At 43.8% G+C, this 15,197-nt stretch overlaps 1 protein-coding gene across 4 annotated transcripts in view; it reads left to right on the top strand.

Moving 5' to 3' along the window:
• dnai4 (dynein axonemal intermediate chain 4) overlaps window positions 1–15,197 on the top strand; it is a 179,742-nt gene that overhangs the window by 70,167 nt on the left and 94,378 nt on the right. For all 4 annotated transcript variants that reach the window (XM_041207630.1, XM_041207629.1, XM_041207632.1 and 1 more), the window contains one exon: window positions 8,589–8,728. In XM_041207630.1, coding sequence (XP_041063564.1) covers window positions 8,589–8,728 — 140 coding nt within the window. The remainder of the gene's footprint in view (window positions 1–8,588; window positions 8,729–15,197) is intronic.

Genomic DNA, 15,197 nt, shown 5'->3' with positions numbered 1-15,197 from the left:
CCTCAAGCAACTAGTCTTTTCCTTGTTATGCAAGATCAAAGAGTCAGGGAAGGAGGATATGAAAGTGTCACAGCAGCTCAGAGAAGAGTGGCACAGCTTGTTTAATGTGCAGCTGGTAATCACACACCAGCTGCACACAAGAGAGTAGTCCCTTTTGATTCATAAACATAATGGACTTATTTGTAGGAGCCCTTATGATGATGTGCTTGCAGTCAATGATAACCTGGACATGAGGGAGGTCTACAAAATCTACAGATCTTAGAGCGCTACCCTACTGACCCAGGTTGTCCATAGTGAACATGATGAACTTATTTGATTTAGCAAACATGAAATCAGTCACCTGCTCCACACAAGCATGAACTGATGACTGACTAGTGTTGCTGATACCCCTATTTCAGACCGGAGGGATTCAAAGCCAAAGAAGTTGAAAGTTGTAATAACTCGGACTGCAGAGAGTTGCAAGTTTGATTGCAAGGAGCAGCATAGGTCAGTGACAGTTTCCCTGGAGAAGCACAGCCTCCAAATGCACTACACCTCTGTGAACTGCAGATATGTCACTCTGGGTTTACACAGTGTATTGGGATGATTAGGATGTCTGCAAATTCTCTTGCTTCTCCAAATGTCCCTGCAGCTGCAGCCAGGTATGGTCCTTTCAGTTTTTGTTGCTGCTTCTTGTCGTTAGTTAGAACAGAAATCTGAAGGAGGGTTTCCATTTCAGATCTGTACCCACTTAAGTTTACCGAAAAATGTCCAAATACTTACAAGCAAAAGCACTACTCAAAAACAACAATAAACAAACAGCAAGATGTTTGCAATATAGTAATTTGAATTACAGCATTGTAGTATGAGAACAGGTGATCTCTCACCACGTACCCATCCTTGACACTGCCACAGTTTGTAGATGGGTTTAGGAAGTGGTTATAAGGAATTGGACAAATAGCATTGGGATTCTAAAGATGTAATGGTGCCTTCTTTTTATATTAATTAGCCCCCCATTGATTTTAGATGGAATTGGCGGCTGTCTAAATTGAAGTCCACATGAAAATTACCAGTGTATGGGCTTCTGACCGATAGTCAGCAATTCCTATTTTACACTTTTTGTTTACCTCCTGCCTGGTGCACATTAAAATCATGGCTACAAACAAATGAAAATCAGCCCAAGTGATTCAATTATCGATTCTTATGCTGATGATTTCATTCTACATTCATAGCTACCTTCAGATTGTTTATCTTCAGCGCTTCCAGTCCCAAGACCTGTGACAGTGCAATGCATTATTAGCACATCTTGACCTTCCCTGTCCCTTTCAATCCTTCAGACAATTTCTTCTGTCTTGGTTCACTGCTTTCCCTTTAATGGCACCACATGCACCACAGTGATAGCAGCCTTTTCCTGAAACGCATCCAGCTCTCTTTTGAATGTTTCCTGCTTAATTTATCTGCACGTTCAAACAGAAGGCAATTGCAGATTTGGTCTTGTGTAGGTTGCAGCTCACTTAGACTTTGTGAGGGGAAAATAAGCTGGAAGATTTTCCTAGCTGGGAGCTAGAGGAAGAAATCTGCAATGAAAACCCTGTGGCAGAAAGCAGTCAGCTTGAACAGTTAGCATGGAAAGAGCTGTAAAGACATTGTAGGAGCAGAGTGGAGAAAGCAGTCTAGGTATGTCCAAAGCCAGGACAAGGAGTTGAGGTGTCCACAGTCGAGAGGTCTTAAAAGAAAGTTGGAGGGTCACTTAGTCAAAAGCTAATGGAAAGATCCCTGTGCAATTTGATACCTCAGAGATTAGCTGGAATACTGAGAAAAAATCTAGTTGAATTCCAGAGGGCAGTGATTTACTCTTGGGTGGATCCCAGGAAAAGTGAATGAGCCTTCAAGATTTTGTATGAAATGGGAACTCTTGGGGGAGTGGGGAGCGGCAGGGAAGTAAAAGTATAACTATTTATATCATACATAATTATAAACCATAGTGTTAAGTGCTTGCTTTCTTTTTTTAATATATACAATAAAGTTTGTTTTTGTTTAAAAATGTGAAATCTTGTGATGTAATTTCTTTCAGTTAATCACTGGGACTTTGAATTTCCCTTTAAATGTTAACAGTTTCTAAAGGGATTGTAATAATAGAAATCCTCCAAAGCCTTTACCCAGATCATTGATATAGATCTTGAAGAGCAACAATCTTACAAGGGTGAGAGGATGGGCTCCCCGCTCTGCAATGATGGCCTTGTAGCTGTGACCAGTTTATTTTGTTGAATGTTCAATTCTTCAGAGGACACCTCCCTGTTGAGACACATTATGGCCCCCAATTTGCCTGAGTAGCGTGCATCTCTCGAGGTGGGGCTGCCAAGGTTCAGAGCAACCAGCTCTCTGATTGCCGTTGCAGCATCAAAATCCCACCCAACATCCTTAATTGAGTAGTAAACTCAAAGGCGGCCTATTAGGCGTCACCTCCCAAAAGGTCGCTGAGTCGGCTGTGCTGATGTTAAGTGTGGGCTCAGGACCACCAATTGATCCTTATGTCAGGGTCCTGAGGCTTGCGGGAAAATCCAGCCCAATGACAAGGAAGCATTAGTGACTGGTAGATATGTTTACTTCAAATCTTCTTGGAAGGTGTGGCCAGTTCCTGTTATGCTGCCTGGTAAGGGCATTAAACTTTTTGTAGCATTGAGTAGCTATGTGCTGACTCACTGTTCTGGCTATTTCTTTCCACTTATTTACTGCAGCCCTCCTTGGAGCCTTCCTTTTGTCTGTTCCAAAGAGGTCTTATTACTGATCATGACTTTCAACATCACAAAATGATCTGCCACAGCCTTCTCAAATATTTTCTAGCAAAAAGATTTGTCATCTGTAATGTGGCCATTTAAACTGATGTAAACCATATTGCAGCAGCACGTTATTTTCTGTCCCAATGACATAAGCATTTTCCATGCCTGGAGATCAACCTGCTCCAGCCAATCATGTCGATACAGGAAATTAATGCTGGGTCAGCACTCAGGTGTGTGAAAATTCAGGATAGCATTCTTAGTGCATTAATAGGTTAAGTGCAACTTTGTTCACTGACCTGTTTTGTTCTGAAGTTAGTCAATGAAAGTGAGGGAATTTGGGATCAGGTTGGAATGGATATTGTCTAGCATTTACTGTGTGTCTAAGGCCACATGCTGCTTTTCCTGGAGAATGCAGACTGGTAAACCAAAATGATAATCAGAATTGGTGTAGAGTGGCAGACATTCTCACTACAGGTGAGGGTCTACAAGGTGTCTCCACCTGGAGGAGATGACTAACAGCTCTTTGCCTAAGCAGAACTGAGCTACAGAAACCTTTTAAAGCCCTTCAGTTCTTATGAGCCAAATGATAGAGTTTGGAGATTCTGCAAGGATGCACTAGTCCTAATGTTGTTACGTCTCCACAGACTGATAACTTTTAAAAAGAGATTTGAATTCCCAATGACTGACTCAAAGGACCACATGACAAGGTTTCATATTTTAAGACTTTTACTGTAGCAAACACGCTAAAAGCAACATTAATTAAACATTACCTAATGGGCAACTAATACATGAAAATATAGCCGTCTTCTGAGAATCTCTGAACTAACTTCCAGCAGCCACGCCCACTCCAGCGGCTCCTTCTCTGGGCAATTCCAGTATCCTTGAATCTCTGCAAGTTCCAGCTCTTTGATCAGAGAATGAGTTCCCACCTGCATTCTGGAAGATAGTTGTTGTTATTGGAGGTAAATTTTCTCAATCCCGGGACATCGCTGCAGGAGTTCCTCAGTGTCCTAGGCCCAACCATCTTCATTGCTTCATCAATGACTTTCCCTCCATCATAAGGTCAGAAATGGGATGTTCGTTGATGATTGCACAATGATCAGTACAATTTGCAACTCCTCAGGTACTGAAGTAGTCCATGTCCATATGCAGCAAGACCTGGACAACATTCAGGTTTAGGCTGATAATCTCCCACCATCAACATCCTTCGGGTTATCATTGATCAGAAACAGAACTGGACCTGCCACAGAAATATTGTGGCTACAAAGCAGGTCAGAGGCTGGGAATTCTGAGGTGAGTAACTCCCCTCCTGAATCTGCAAAGCCTTTGCGCCATCTACAAGGCACAAGTCAGGAGTGTGTTGGAATATATTCTATTTCCCTGAATGATTGCGGCTTCAACAACAACAGTTTTTTAAAATTCATTTATGGGATGTGGGCGTTGTTGGCTATTAGCCAGCATTTATTGCCCATCCTAATTGCCCTTGAGAAGGTGGTGGTAAGCTGCCTTCTTAAATCATTACATTACCCTGTGGTGTAGGTGCATGCACAGTGCAGCTAGGGAGGGAGTTCCAGGATTCTGACCCTGCGACAGTGAAGGAACGGCGATATATTTCCAAGTCAGGATGATGAGTGGCTTCCAGGTGGTGGTGTTCCCATGTATCTGCTACCCTTGTCCTTCTAGATGGTAGCGGTCATGGGTTTGGAAGGTGCTGTTGAAGGAGCCTTGGTGAGTTTCTGCAGTGCATCTTGTAGATGGTACACGCTGCTACTGGTTGTCGGTTGTGGGGGTAGTGAATGTTTGTGGTTGTGGTGCCAATCAAGCGGACTGCTTTGGCCTGGATGGTGTCAAGCTTCTTGAGCATTGTGGGAGCTGCACTCATCCAGGCAAGTGGGGAATATTCCATCACAATCCTGACTTGTGTCTTGTAGATGGTGGATAGGCTTTGGGGAGTTAGGAGGTGAGTTACTCGTCATAGGATTCCTAGCCTATTACCTGCTCTTAAATCCACAGTACTTATATGGCTAGTCTAGTTCAGTTTTTGGTCAATGGTAACCCCCAGGATGTTGATGGTGGGGGAGTTCAGTGACAGTAAAGCCATTGAATGTCAAGGGGCGATGGTTAGATTTTCTCTTGTTGGAGATAGTCATTGCCTGGCACTTGTGTGGCATGAATGTTACTTGACACTTGTCAGCCCAAGCCTGGATAGTGGACGGTCTTGCTGCATTTGAACATGGATTGTTTCAGTATCTGAGGAGTCGCGAATGGTACTGGACATTGTGCAATCATCAGCAAACATCCCCATTTCTGACCTTATGTTGGAAGGAAGGTCATTGATGAAGCAACCGTTTCCTGATATCATGTGGAATGAATCAAAGTTGCTGAAGACTGGCATTAATTAAGCTGGGGACCTCTAAGGAAGCCAAGATTGATCATTTGCTCTGCACTTCTGGCTGAAGATTGTTGCGAATGCTTCAGCAGTGCTTCAATATTCAAGAAACTCGATCCAAGATAAAGCAGTCCGCCTGATCGGCACCCCATCCTCCAATTTAAACATTCACACTCTCCACCACTGTAGCTCAAACCCGCGACCTCTAACCACCTAGAAGGACAACAGGAGCAGACACATGGGAACACCACCACCTGAAAGTTTCCTTCCAAGCCACACACCATCCTGTCTTGGAACTATACTGTCATTCCTTCACTGTCGCTGGGTTAAAATCTTGGAACTCCCTGTCTAACAGCACTGTGAGAGTAGAAATTTAATTGCCATTTACCCATGCTGTGCATGATTTAGGTTTATTTCATTTTGACAGTGGATTTTTTTTACTTATTCAAAGGATGTGAGCTTGGCTGGCTAGGCCAGCATTTATTGCTCATCTCTAAGTGCCCTTGAGAAGGTGATGGTGCCTTCTTGAACCACTGCAGTCCATGTGCAAATACCTGAAATGTGTGAATGAGTGTGTTTGTGTGTGTACGCATGTACGTCCCTAACCCCTGTAACAACGTTCCTCACCTTGAACATAAGAATACATCACAAAATAAGGACCCAGATCTTCAGGTCTCCAGATGGTTGGAGATTGGATGTACCCCAGAGATGCGCTATGGGACCCTTCAAAAGTCCCAATGTAAGCACTCTGTTGGAATTGCCTGAGAAGTTTGAATATCTGATGGGCAATTCCCCTGTTTCCCAAGACCCTCCGAGAAACTCACCAACTTTGAGTTAGAGTCAGAGACTTTGGACGGTTCCGACTTACTTACTTTGATAGTTATCCAGGAAATGTTCGACATAAAAAAATGTCTAATTACTGGGTAACTACACAACTGACACCCCAAGCACTCTCACTAACCTCCTCTGACTAACCCCCCTGACCCGACCTGACTACCCCAACCCAATCTGACTAGCCCCCAACCCGTCCCAACTAACCCCCACGCACCTCACCCATCTGTCAACCTACTCACACACCTGCCATCCTGCCCCTCACCCACTTACCTTACACACTTATTTTCTCTCCGTAGCTGGTTTCAAATAAGCTTTTGGACGTTTAAACGCTTTAATTAGCAGAATGTGGCAGCTATTGTGATAAAAAAGGGATGTGGTTTCTGCACCGATTCTCTGCACTGTTTCCTACGAGATTTGCTGCAATGAGTCGGATGTAAAGGACCCTCCCTCGGAAGATCGCTCAGAAAAATCAGAGGAAGGTAATTGTGCATTTTTTTTTGCTTGATCAGGATCAGAAATAGCGGGGAGGATTTTCCCCTCGGGCACAGCGGATGGGCCCAGGAACGGCTGCGCAACAGTCTGCCAGCCGCGATCGGGCCACGACTATGATTTCAGGCTGGTATGATTTAACAGCCAGCCAGCATGAAACACGTGCTGATACCCTCAGCGCTGCCGGGGTGGGGGCACGGCACTGAAATGTGTGCATGCGTGCGGGTGCGCTCAGTGAAAGCTCCATGAAGGCACAGAGCTGCCTCAGGGAACTGAAGATTTTTACCATTAAAAATAAAGTTTTCAAAAAAAAAGGAAAACATGTCTCCTCATGTGACTCTGTCACATGAGCAAAGACATGTTAAAAATGAGTTTAAAACATTGTTATTTTATTTTTTACTCAACATTGGAAACCTCATCCCGTCCGCCAACCGTAAGGTTGGACAGGCAGGGAAAAATACAATTTAATTAATTGATTAACGGGCTTAACAGCCTTCTGAATTGTTGGTGGGCACGCTGCCGACTGTCACCTGCACCTGCTGACTGAAATATCGCGCAAGTGTGCGATGACATCAGGACAGTTGACTGACGTCATCATGCACTATTTTACGCTCGTGCGTGCCGGGCGCGGGCCTGCATGCCAAGCTGAAAATCCTGGCCAGGGTTTCTGATCCTGATCAGAAGACCTGGCCAGCATCTTAAATTTCATGAGGGCTGTTCCAATTGCCCTCCAGTGAGAATTTGGCAGAGAAATTGTGTAAGCAGCTATTTATTATTATTACCAATTGATGTCATTTCTGTATGGATTCTGGTGATCTTCCTCTGACTCCACATTGGGAGATTGTTGGGGCAACTCAATTCTGGCCTAAGTTTTAGAAACATTGAGCAATAGATAATACTAAATGATGAATACTGATGAATATATTATTACTGTGGTTCCACTCCATCCCCACTGCTGTGCTGTATCTTTTTCTCTCCATTTCACATTCTGCAGTTGGCACATACTCACCATTGCCTATAATTGTTCGCTTTCACCACGAATACAAAGGGCAGAATTCGACCAGCCATGTGGAGACAGCTGTGGTGGTCGGTGGGAGCCGGGCACCTTAACAAGATTTGGATTCAAACCTGCAAGTTTAGTTACTTTTGGGCTCCAATGCAACCTTGTGACCAATAGTGAGAGCGCAGTGTGACTACACAAAAACCAAAGATACAGCCGGGTGGGTGTAAGTTGAGAGTCCACTCCAGAAGGTTTTCCAGATCACTTGAGAAATATGGGTCAAAAGCAGTTCCAAGAGGAAACAATATGAGACGAAGAACAATCAGCTAAACTTTGGGACATGCCCGTAAAAAATGGGACCGTTGGTTACCCGAATAGGTGGGCCTTCTTAAAGAAGGAGATGTGGGGCTCCTGCTGGCTCTCCAGCTGGCAGGTGAGACCCCTGTAACCTCTATTAAATACCACCCTATGAGAGAGTTTGTCAATTCCAGTCATTAAATTTAATTAACAAGGATGGTTAATTACTGGGCAACACTACATTACGAGATGTTGCATGAATAAAATTGCCCTTTCATTTGTAGGAATTATGGGCTTGCCACAAAGTCTTCTAATTAATTTATTCCTGAGGATCTCAAAACTGTGGAACTGCTTACTTTGCTCAGTTTTTCCTTTCTCCTGCCATTGATCTTGTTCTATGGTGAGGTAGGCAATCTCAACCAGGACAGTTGTATGGACAGGTTACATAAAAAAGCTTGTTTTCTAATGACAATAGGAGAAACATATTTGGGTAGGTGAAAAATCATCTGATGTTTCCATTCCTGATTAATATTTGGAAAATGCACGTATGTTTCACTCCAATAAAGACAGGATTAAATTTGGTTGTAAATTTTGCGTGGTCAAATAGCCTGTCAACCCCAAATCCCTAGGCTTAGAGGAGCATTTCCAATATGACAGTGATCACTACATTGAGAACATCTGGCATTCATGGAATTAGTACCTTAAGGAGAGAAGGGGTAAAATGACAACTCCTTGCTGTCTTTCTCTTTGTCTCTATTCTGGTATCGCCCAACATTTGTAGCTGCGAGTTATTCATATGAACTTTGGCATTTTTTTTAAGACAAAGAAACCAGCTGTATATTGAACTCTGCAAGGAGCGAGTTGGCAATGATCGCTACATTGAAAGGATGGCGCAGACGTTCAGTGGAGCACAAAAATCCAAGGAGGTTCAGTGTGACAAGATTAACACTCAAGAAACAGGTAAACTGTTAAACAATCCAAATATACTTATTTTTGTATTCAGAAACTAGTTGAATAGCCAAGACACAGTGTAGAACACCGCCAATTTAGAAGAGGGTAGGAGAGAAGATGAAATAAATTAAGAAATACTTTATGTTTTAAGAGTCTGGTCTCTCGGAGGAAAAGAAGACTGAGTGGGTAAGGGGCTACTTGTAACTTTATGCAATAGTCTGAAGTGGGTGAACGAGATCAATGGCAGGAGGAAGGAAAAACTGAGCAAAGTAAACAGTTATTAAGGGAAGATCATGTCTAACTAACATGACTGAATTTTCTTGAGTAAGTAACAAGAGGATTGATGAAGGTAGTGCAGTTGATGTGGTCTACATGGATTTTAGCAAGGCTTTTGACAAGGCTTTACCCACATGGCAGACGGGGTAAAATAAAAGCTCATGGGCTCTAGGGGAATGTAGCAAGCTGGATACAAAATTGGCTCAGTGGCAGGAAACAATAGGTAATTTTTGACGGTGTTTTTGCGACTGGAAGGCTGTTTTCAGTAGGGATCTGCTGCTAGATTCCTTGCTTTTTGTGGTATACAGTAACGATTTGGACGTAAATGTTGGGGGCATGATCAAGAAGTTTGCAGGCGACACAAAAATTGGCTGCATGGTTGACAGCAAGGAGGACTTCTGTAGATAGCAGGAAGACTGGTCAGGTGAGCAGAAAAGTGACAAATGAAATTCAACCTGGAGGAGTGTGAGGTGATGTATTTAGGGAGGTCAAACAAGGCAAAGGAATGCACAATTAATGGGAGAATACTAAGAGGTGTAGAGGAAGTGAGGGACCTTGGAATGAAAGTCCTCTGCTGAAGGTAGCAGGACATGTCAATAAGTGGTTAAGAAGGCATATGGAATCCTTTCCTTTATTAGCCGTGGTATAGAATATAAGAGCGGGGAAGTCATGCTGGAACTGTACAATTCATTAGTGAGGCCACAATTTAAGTATTGCGTGCCTTTCTGGTCACTTCATTACAGAAAGGATGTAACAGCATTAGAGAGGGTAGAGAGGAGGTTTACGAGGATGTTGCCAGGACTGGAAAAATGCAGGTATGAGGAAAGATTGGATAGGTTGGGGTTATTCTCCTTGGAACAGGGGAGGCTGAGGGGTGAATTGATTGAGATGTACAAAATTGTGAGGGACCAGGATAAAGTGGATGGGAGGGGCCTATTTACCTTAGCAGAGAGGTCAGTGACTAGGAGGCATAGCTTTAAAGTGATCAATAGAAAAATTAGAAGGGAGATGAGGAATTTTTTTTTCACCCAGATGGTTGTAAGGGTTTGGAACTTATTGCCTGAAAGGATGGTAGAGGCAGAAACCACAACTCATTTAAAAGGTAAAAGCAAAATATTACGGATGCTGGAAATCTGAAACAAAAATAGCTGGAAAAGCTCAGCAGGTCTGACAGCATCTGCGGAGAGGAACACAGTTGACGTTTCGAGTCTGTATGACTCTTCATCAGATGCTGAATGTTCAGTGCTCAGCAAAGGACTCAGTTTCATATCCTTACGCCCTCACCTCATTTAAAAGGTGTCTGGTTATGTATCTCAAGTGCCGTAACCTCTAGGGCTACAGACCAAATGTTGGAAACTGGGTTAGACTAGGTGGCTTGCTTTTTGGCTAACACAGACATGATGGGCCAAATGGCCTCTTTCTGTGCTGTAAACTTTCTATGATTCTATGACCACTGCTATCTATCGGTCCCCATTATTGTACCCACTTCATCATTTACTGGAGGGCCAATATGACACCAAGAGTGGCCTGATTGTCCATTGTGCTTTGCTGCCTGTTGTCCTTCACAACTTGTTGGCTCCATAGGCTTGAGACTCAATAATGGGATGTTATTTGGTCTCAGAATGCAGTTGAAGGGGTTGTTCTGTACATTCCAGAATGCCCAAATTTCCATGCTATTCAAACATAAGCATAACAGCTGAGAGTTTCTGCTATGTTACGTCGGGTTTGCAGTGCAATTTGTCTGAAATAGGCTAAACTAGTATATCGGGCAGAATTCTGCAGAAGTGGCAGAGGTCTCGTTGCTGGGGCTGTGCACCCTCAAAGTTGCGTAAGTGGGGTCTGGGGTGCTCAGGCCAGTCGGGCAGGCCTTGGCGAGGGGATTACTGCAGATAGGTGCATTGTTGCCATTGGGATGGTGATTACCAGGGGAAGGGGACCCTCTGTAGGCCAAAGGATAACCAAAGGAGGCCACCCCCACCCCAGGAACCCACGGGAGGCTGTATGGTTTAGCTGGTGGTTTCCTCATGCAGCAGCAGGCCTCCACCCACCGCTGATAAAATTCCAGCCGAAGTAGAAAACGGTCCTAAATTGGTCACAAATGGCTCAATTGCACTTCCATTTCCTGTTGCTGACAAAATGACATGGTGGTGGGATGGTGTCAGGCACACCCCCCATGCCTACTTGCACCATCTTTGCCAGCTTTCCCACCTGGACTGGTAAATTTCAACCCATAAGATTGTGGTATTTTAAATGTAAATTACTTCAGCTCAAATCAAGTTTCTGCAATCTTTTGCGCTAGTTTAAAAGCCATCATGTTGGAAGCTGTTGCCTCCCCCCACAAAACTGTTCATGCCCCCACATTGACATAATCACTTCTTTGCAAGCATTCAAGGAGGCTTTGAAGATTAAACTTTTTTTTAGGCACAAGAGCAGTAATAGGCACATTTTAAAAGCTTTTGAATTTTAATTTACGGAATTTGAATTATGGAAGTGACTTCCCACAGGTTGAAAATAAGATAGTTCTGTTGTAGGGTCATGAGGACTCGAAACGTCAATTCTTTTCTTCTCCACCGATGCTGCCAGACCTGCTGAGTTTTTCCAGGTAATTCTGTTTTTGTTTTAAAAATAAGATTCCTTCTTAGAATGCCTATTTTTGATGTTAAGTCATTTTCAGCTATTCAAAAGTAGCCAAGTTAACATTCTTACATATGTTGAGGAATAATGTTAAAGCAAAGTTTTCAAAAAAATATTTATTCTAATCACAACCAGCCTGGTTGTTTAAAAACAGATTTTGCATTCGGTGATATTCAAATGAATTTGAACAGAAACTTGGATAAACACACTTCTCAAATTTAGCGCCCATATCACTGATTCTGCCCAAAGCAGAAACTCTATCTCAGTGTGTTGTAAATAAAAGATTCAAAGGGATTTGGGGGAACATGGAGTATTAAACTTGTATTCCTTGCTCACAGATCAACAGATTTAGAAATGTATACTCAGAATTCAGGTGCAGATTTCTGTACCTCTCCGCTGAATTCAACATATAGCAAATTTTGTGAAGTGCCCGAATTCCTGATTTGTGCCCCTATAGCATGAAGCAATGCTGAAAGTCCAATTCATAGACGTTTCACTGGGAAGTCATAAAGGGCAAGAATACTTGTCAGTATCCCGATAGCCAGACATAATATGCACTGTACACTGTAGGATCTCCAGTTCGAAAATCTATTGTTCTGAAACACCAGTTGTTCAGAAATGTTTCAAGCAGACATAATCAACTCAAGGCATCATTTTGGTACAGTACGTTGTGAGCGTAAAGATGGAAGGTACAGTATTTGGATAAGTAATACAATATTTATTACTGCTTTATAACGTTTATCTCTGTTTTATGCTTCGGGTAAATATTTATTTCTACAGTACTTTCTGGTTCACACATTTGTGGCTAGGCATTCCAACTTCATTCTGTAATCCAGAAATGACTTGGTCCCAAGCATTTCGGACTGGAGAGGTTACAGTGTATTTAAAAATTATTCTTGATGATAATATTCTATGACATTTGTTGGGTAATGACAGGAATTGGCAATTTTGTAGTGGAATCATAGCATGTTCATGAAAGGAGGGGGGAATTGGCCAGTAAAATGATCAGGTTATTGATAACTCTTTGTAACCGAATGCTACATTCACAGCTGGAGTTTATTTTTTATAGGGTCTCAAAGGTCTGGAGTACCTAGAGACTGAGATCATACCAAATTTCCTATTTTCAGCTTGCTTACAGTTTGTGACAAATCCCGTAGGACAGATTGGATTTATTTAAGGGTATTTGCTAGTTCTCTGTAGGTACATCCCCATACTTCTTTATTGATAGCATAATTATGCAACATCTCGCACACTACCATCATCTTGGAGACCTTTCAGGGTATGTAATACTTTCTAGTCCCGTCCAGATTGCGGAATCATGTTTTAAGCTGCATACTGCAAGCCAGTTTGTATCATTGTGGAGGCATTTGGATCATTTATTATATTTTCTTGCTAATGCAGCTTGTAGATTTTGCAGTGATGTTACCAGACACAATTTCAAATGGACCATGACCCCACCACTGAACATCAAGCCATTGTTTCCAGGACTGTCACTGACCTCATCTCCTCTGGAGATCTTCCCTCCACAGCTTCCAGCCTCATATTCTCCCAACCTTGGACGGCCCACTTCTACCTCTTCACCAAAATCCATAAACAGAACTGTCCCGGCAGACCGTTCGTGTCAGCCTGTTCCTACCCCGTGGAACTCATTTTTTGCTATCTTGACTCCATTCTCTCTCCCCTTGTCCAGTCTCTTCCTATCTACATCTGCGATTCCTCTCATGCCCTACATCATATCACCAATTTCCAGTTCCCTGGCCCCAACCGCCTCCTCTTCACCACAGACGTTCAATTGTTCTACACCTCCATCCCCCACCAGGATGGTCTGAGGACTCTCCACTTCTTCCTCGAACAGAGACCCAAATAATCCCCATCCACCACTACTCCCCTTCATCTGGCTGAACTTGTTCTCTCACTGAACAATTTCTCCTTAAACTCCTCTCACTTCCTCCAAATAAAAGGTGTGGTTATGGGTGCCCACATGGGCCCCAGTTATGCTTGTCTCTTTACGGGGTATGTGGAACGTTCCTTATCCCAGTCCTACTCAGACCCCCTCCCACAACTCTTTCTCTGGTACATCAGTGACTGCTTCGGTGCCGCTTCATGCTCTCATCTGGACCAAGAAAAATTTATTAATTTTGCTTCCAATTTCCACACCCCTCCATCATTTTCACATGGTCCATCACTGACACTTCCCTTCCCTTTCTTGACCTCTTAGTCTCAATTTCTGGTGATAGACTGTCCACCAATATTCATTACAAGCCTACCGACTCCCACAGCTACCTCGACTACAGCTCCTCACACCCCGCTTCTTGTAAGGACTCCATCCCTTTCTCTCAGTTCCTTCGCCTCCGTCACATCTGTTCTGATGATACCGCTTTCCAAAACAGTTCCTCTGACATGCCTTCCTTCTTCTTTAACTGAGGTTTTCCAGCCACGGTGATTGACAGGGCCCTCAACCGTGTCTGGAGCATCTCCCGTGCGTCCGCCCTCATACCTTCCTCTCCCTCCCAGAACCATGATAGGGTCACCCTTGTCCTCACTTATCACCCTACCAGCCTCCGCATTCAAAGGATCATCCTCCTCCATTTCTGCCAATTCCAGCAAGATGCCACCGCCAAACACATCTTCGCTTCACACACACACACACACACACACTGCCCCCCCACCACCCCCCCCCCCACCCCCCGGTGGCATTCCGCAGGGATCATTCCCTCCGGGACACCCTGATCCACTCGTCCATCACCCTCTACACCTCAACCCTCTCCCACGGCACCTTCCCATGCAACCACAGAAGGTGCAACACTTGCCCCTTTACTTCCCCCCTCCTCACCGTCCAAAGGCCCAAACACTCCTTTCAAGTGAAGCAGCACTTCACTTGTACTTCCCAATGCAGTCTCCTCTACATTGGAAAGACCAAACGCAGACTGGGTGACCGCTTTGCGGAACACCTCTGGTCTGTCCACAAGCATGACCCAGACCACCCTGTCACTTGCCCTTTCAAGACTCCACCCTGCTCTTATGCCCACATGTCCGTCTTTGGCCTGCTGCAATGTTCCAGTGAAGCTCAATGCAAACTGGAGGAACAGCACCTCATCTTCTGACTGGGCACTTTACAACCTGCCGGCCTTAGCTTTGAGTTCAACAACTTCAGATCATGAACTTTGTCCTCCATCCCCACCCCTTTTCCGTTCCCCCCTGTTCCCATAATTTATATTTTTTTATATATTTTTCTTTTCCCTCCTATTTCCATTATTTTTAAACGTATTTCCATCCGTTGTTTCGTCTCCACCTTTTAGCCTATTTCGTTCCCTACCCCCACCATCCCCCCAACCCCACTAGGGCTATCTATCACTTGCTCGTCCTTCCTACCACCCTTAATGTCACCATTAGCACATTTCTTAGCTAATATCACCACTGTCAATGCCCTTTTGTCTATGACATCTTTGGCAATCTCTTCTTTGCCTCCACCTGGCCCTCTGTCCAGTTCTACCTATCCCACCCCCCTCAACCAGCTTATATTTCACCTCATTTCTATATTTCCTCAGTTTTGATGAAGAGTCATATG

The sequence above is a fragment of the Carcharodon carcharias genome, chromosome 16 (genome assembly GCF_017639515.1).
Source record: "Carcharodon carcharias isolate sCarCar2 chromosome 16, sCarCar2.pri, whole genome shotgun sequence".
Classification (NCBI taxonomy): domain Eukaryota; kingdom Metazoa; phylum Chordata; class Chondrichthyes; order Lamniformes; family Lamnidae; genus Carcharodon; species Carcharodon carcharias.
This window is presented reverse-complemented; position numbering and strand designations above follow the sequence as displayed.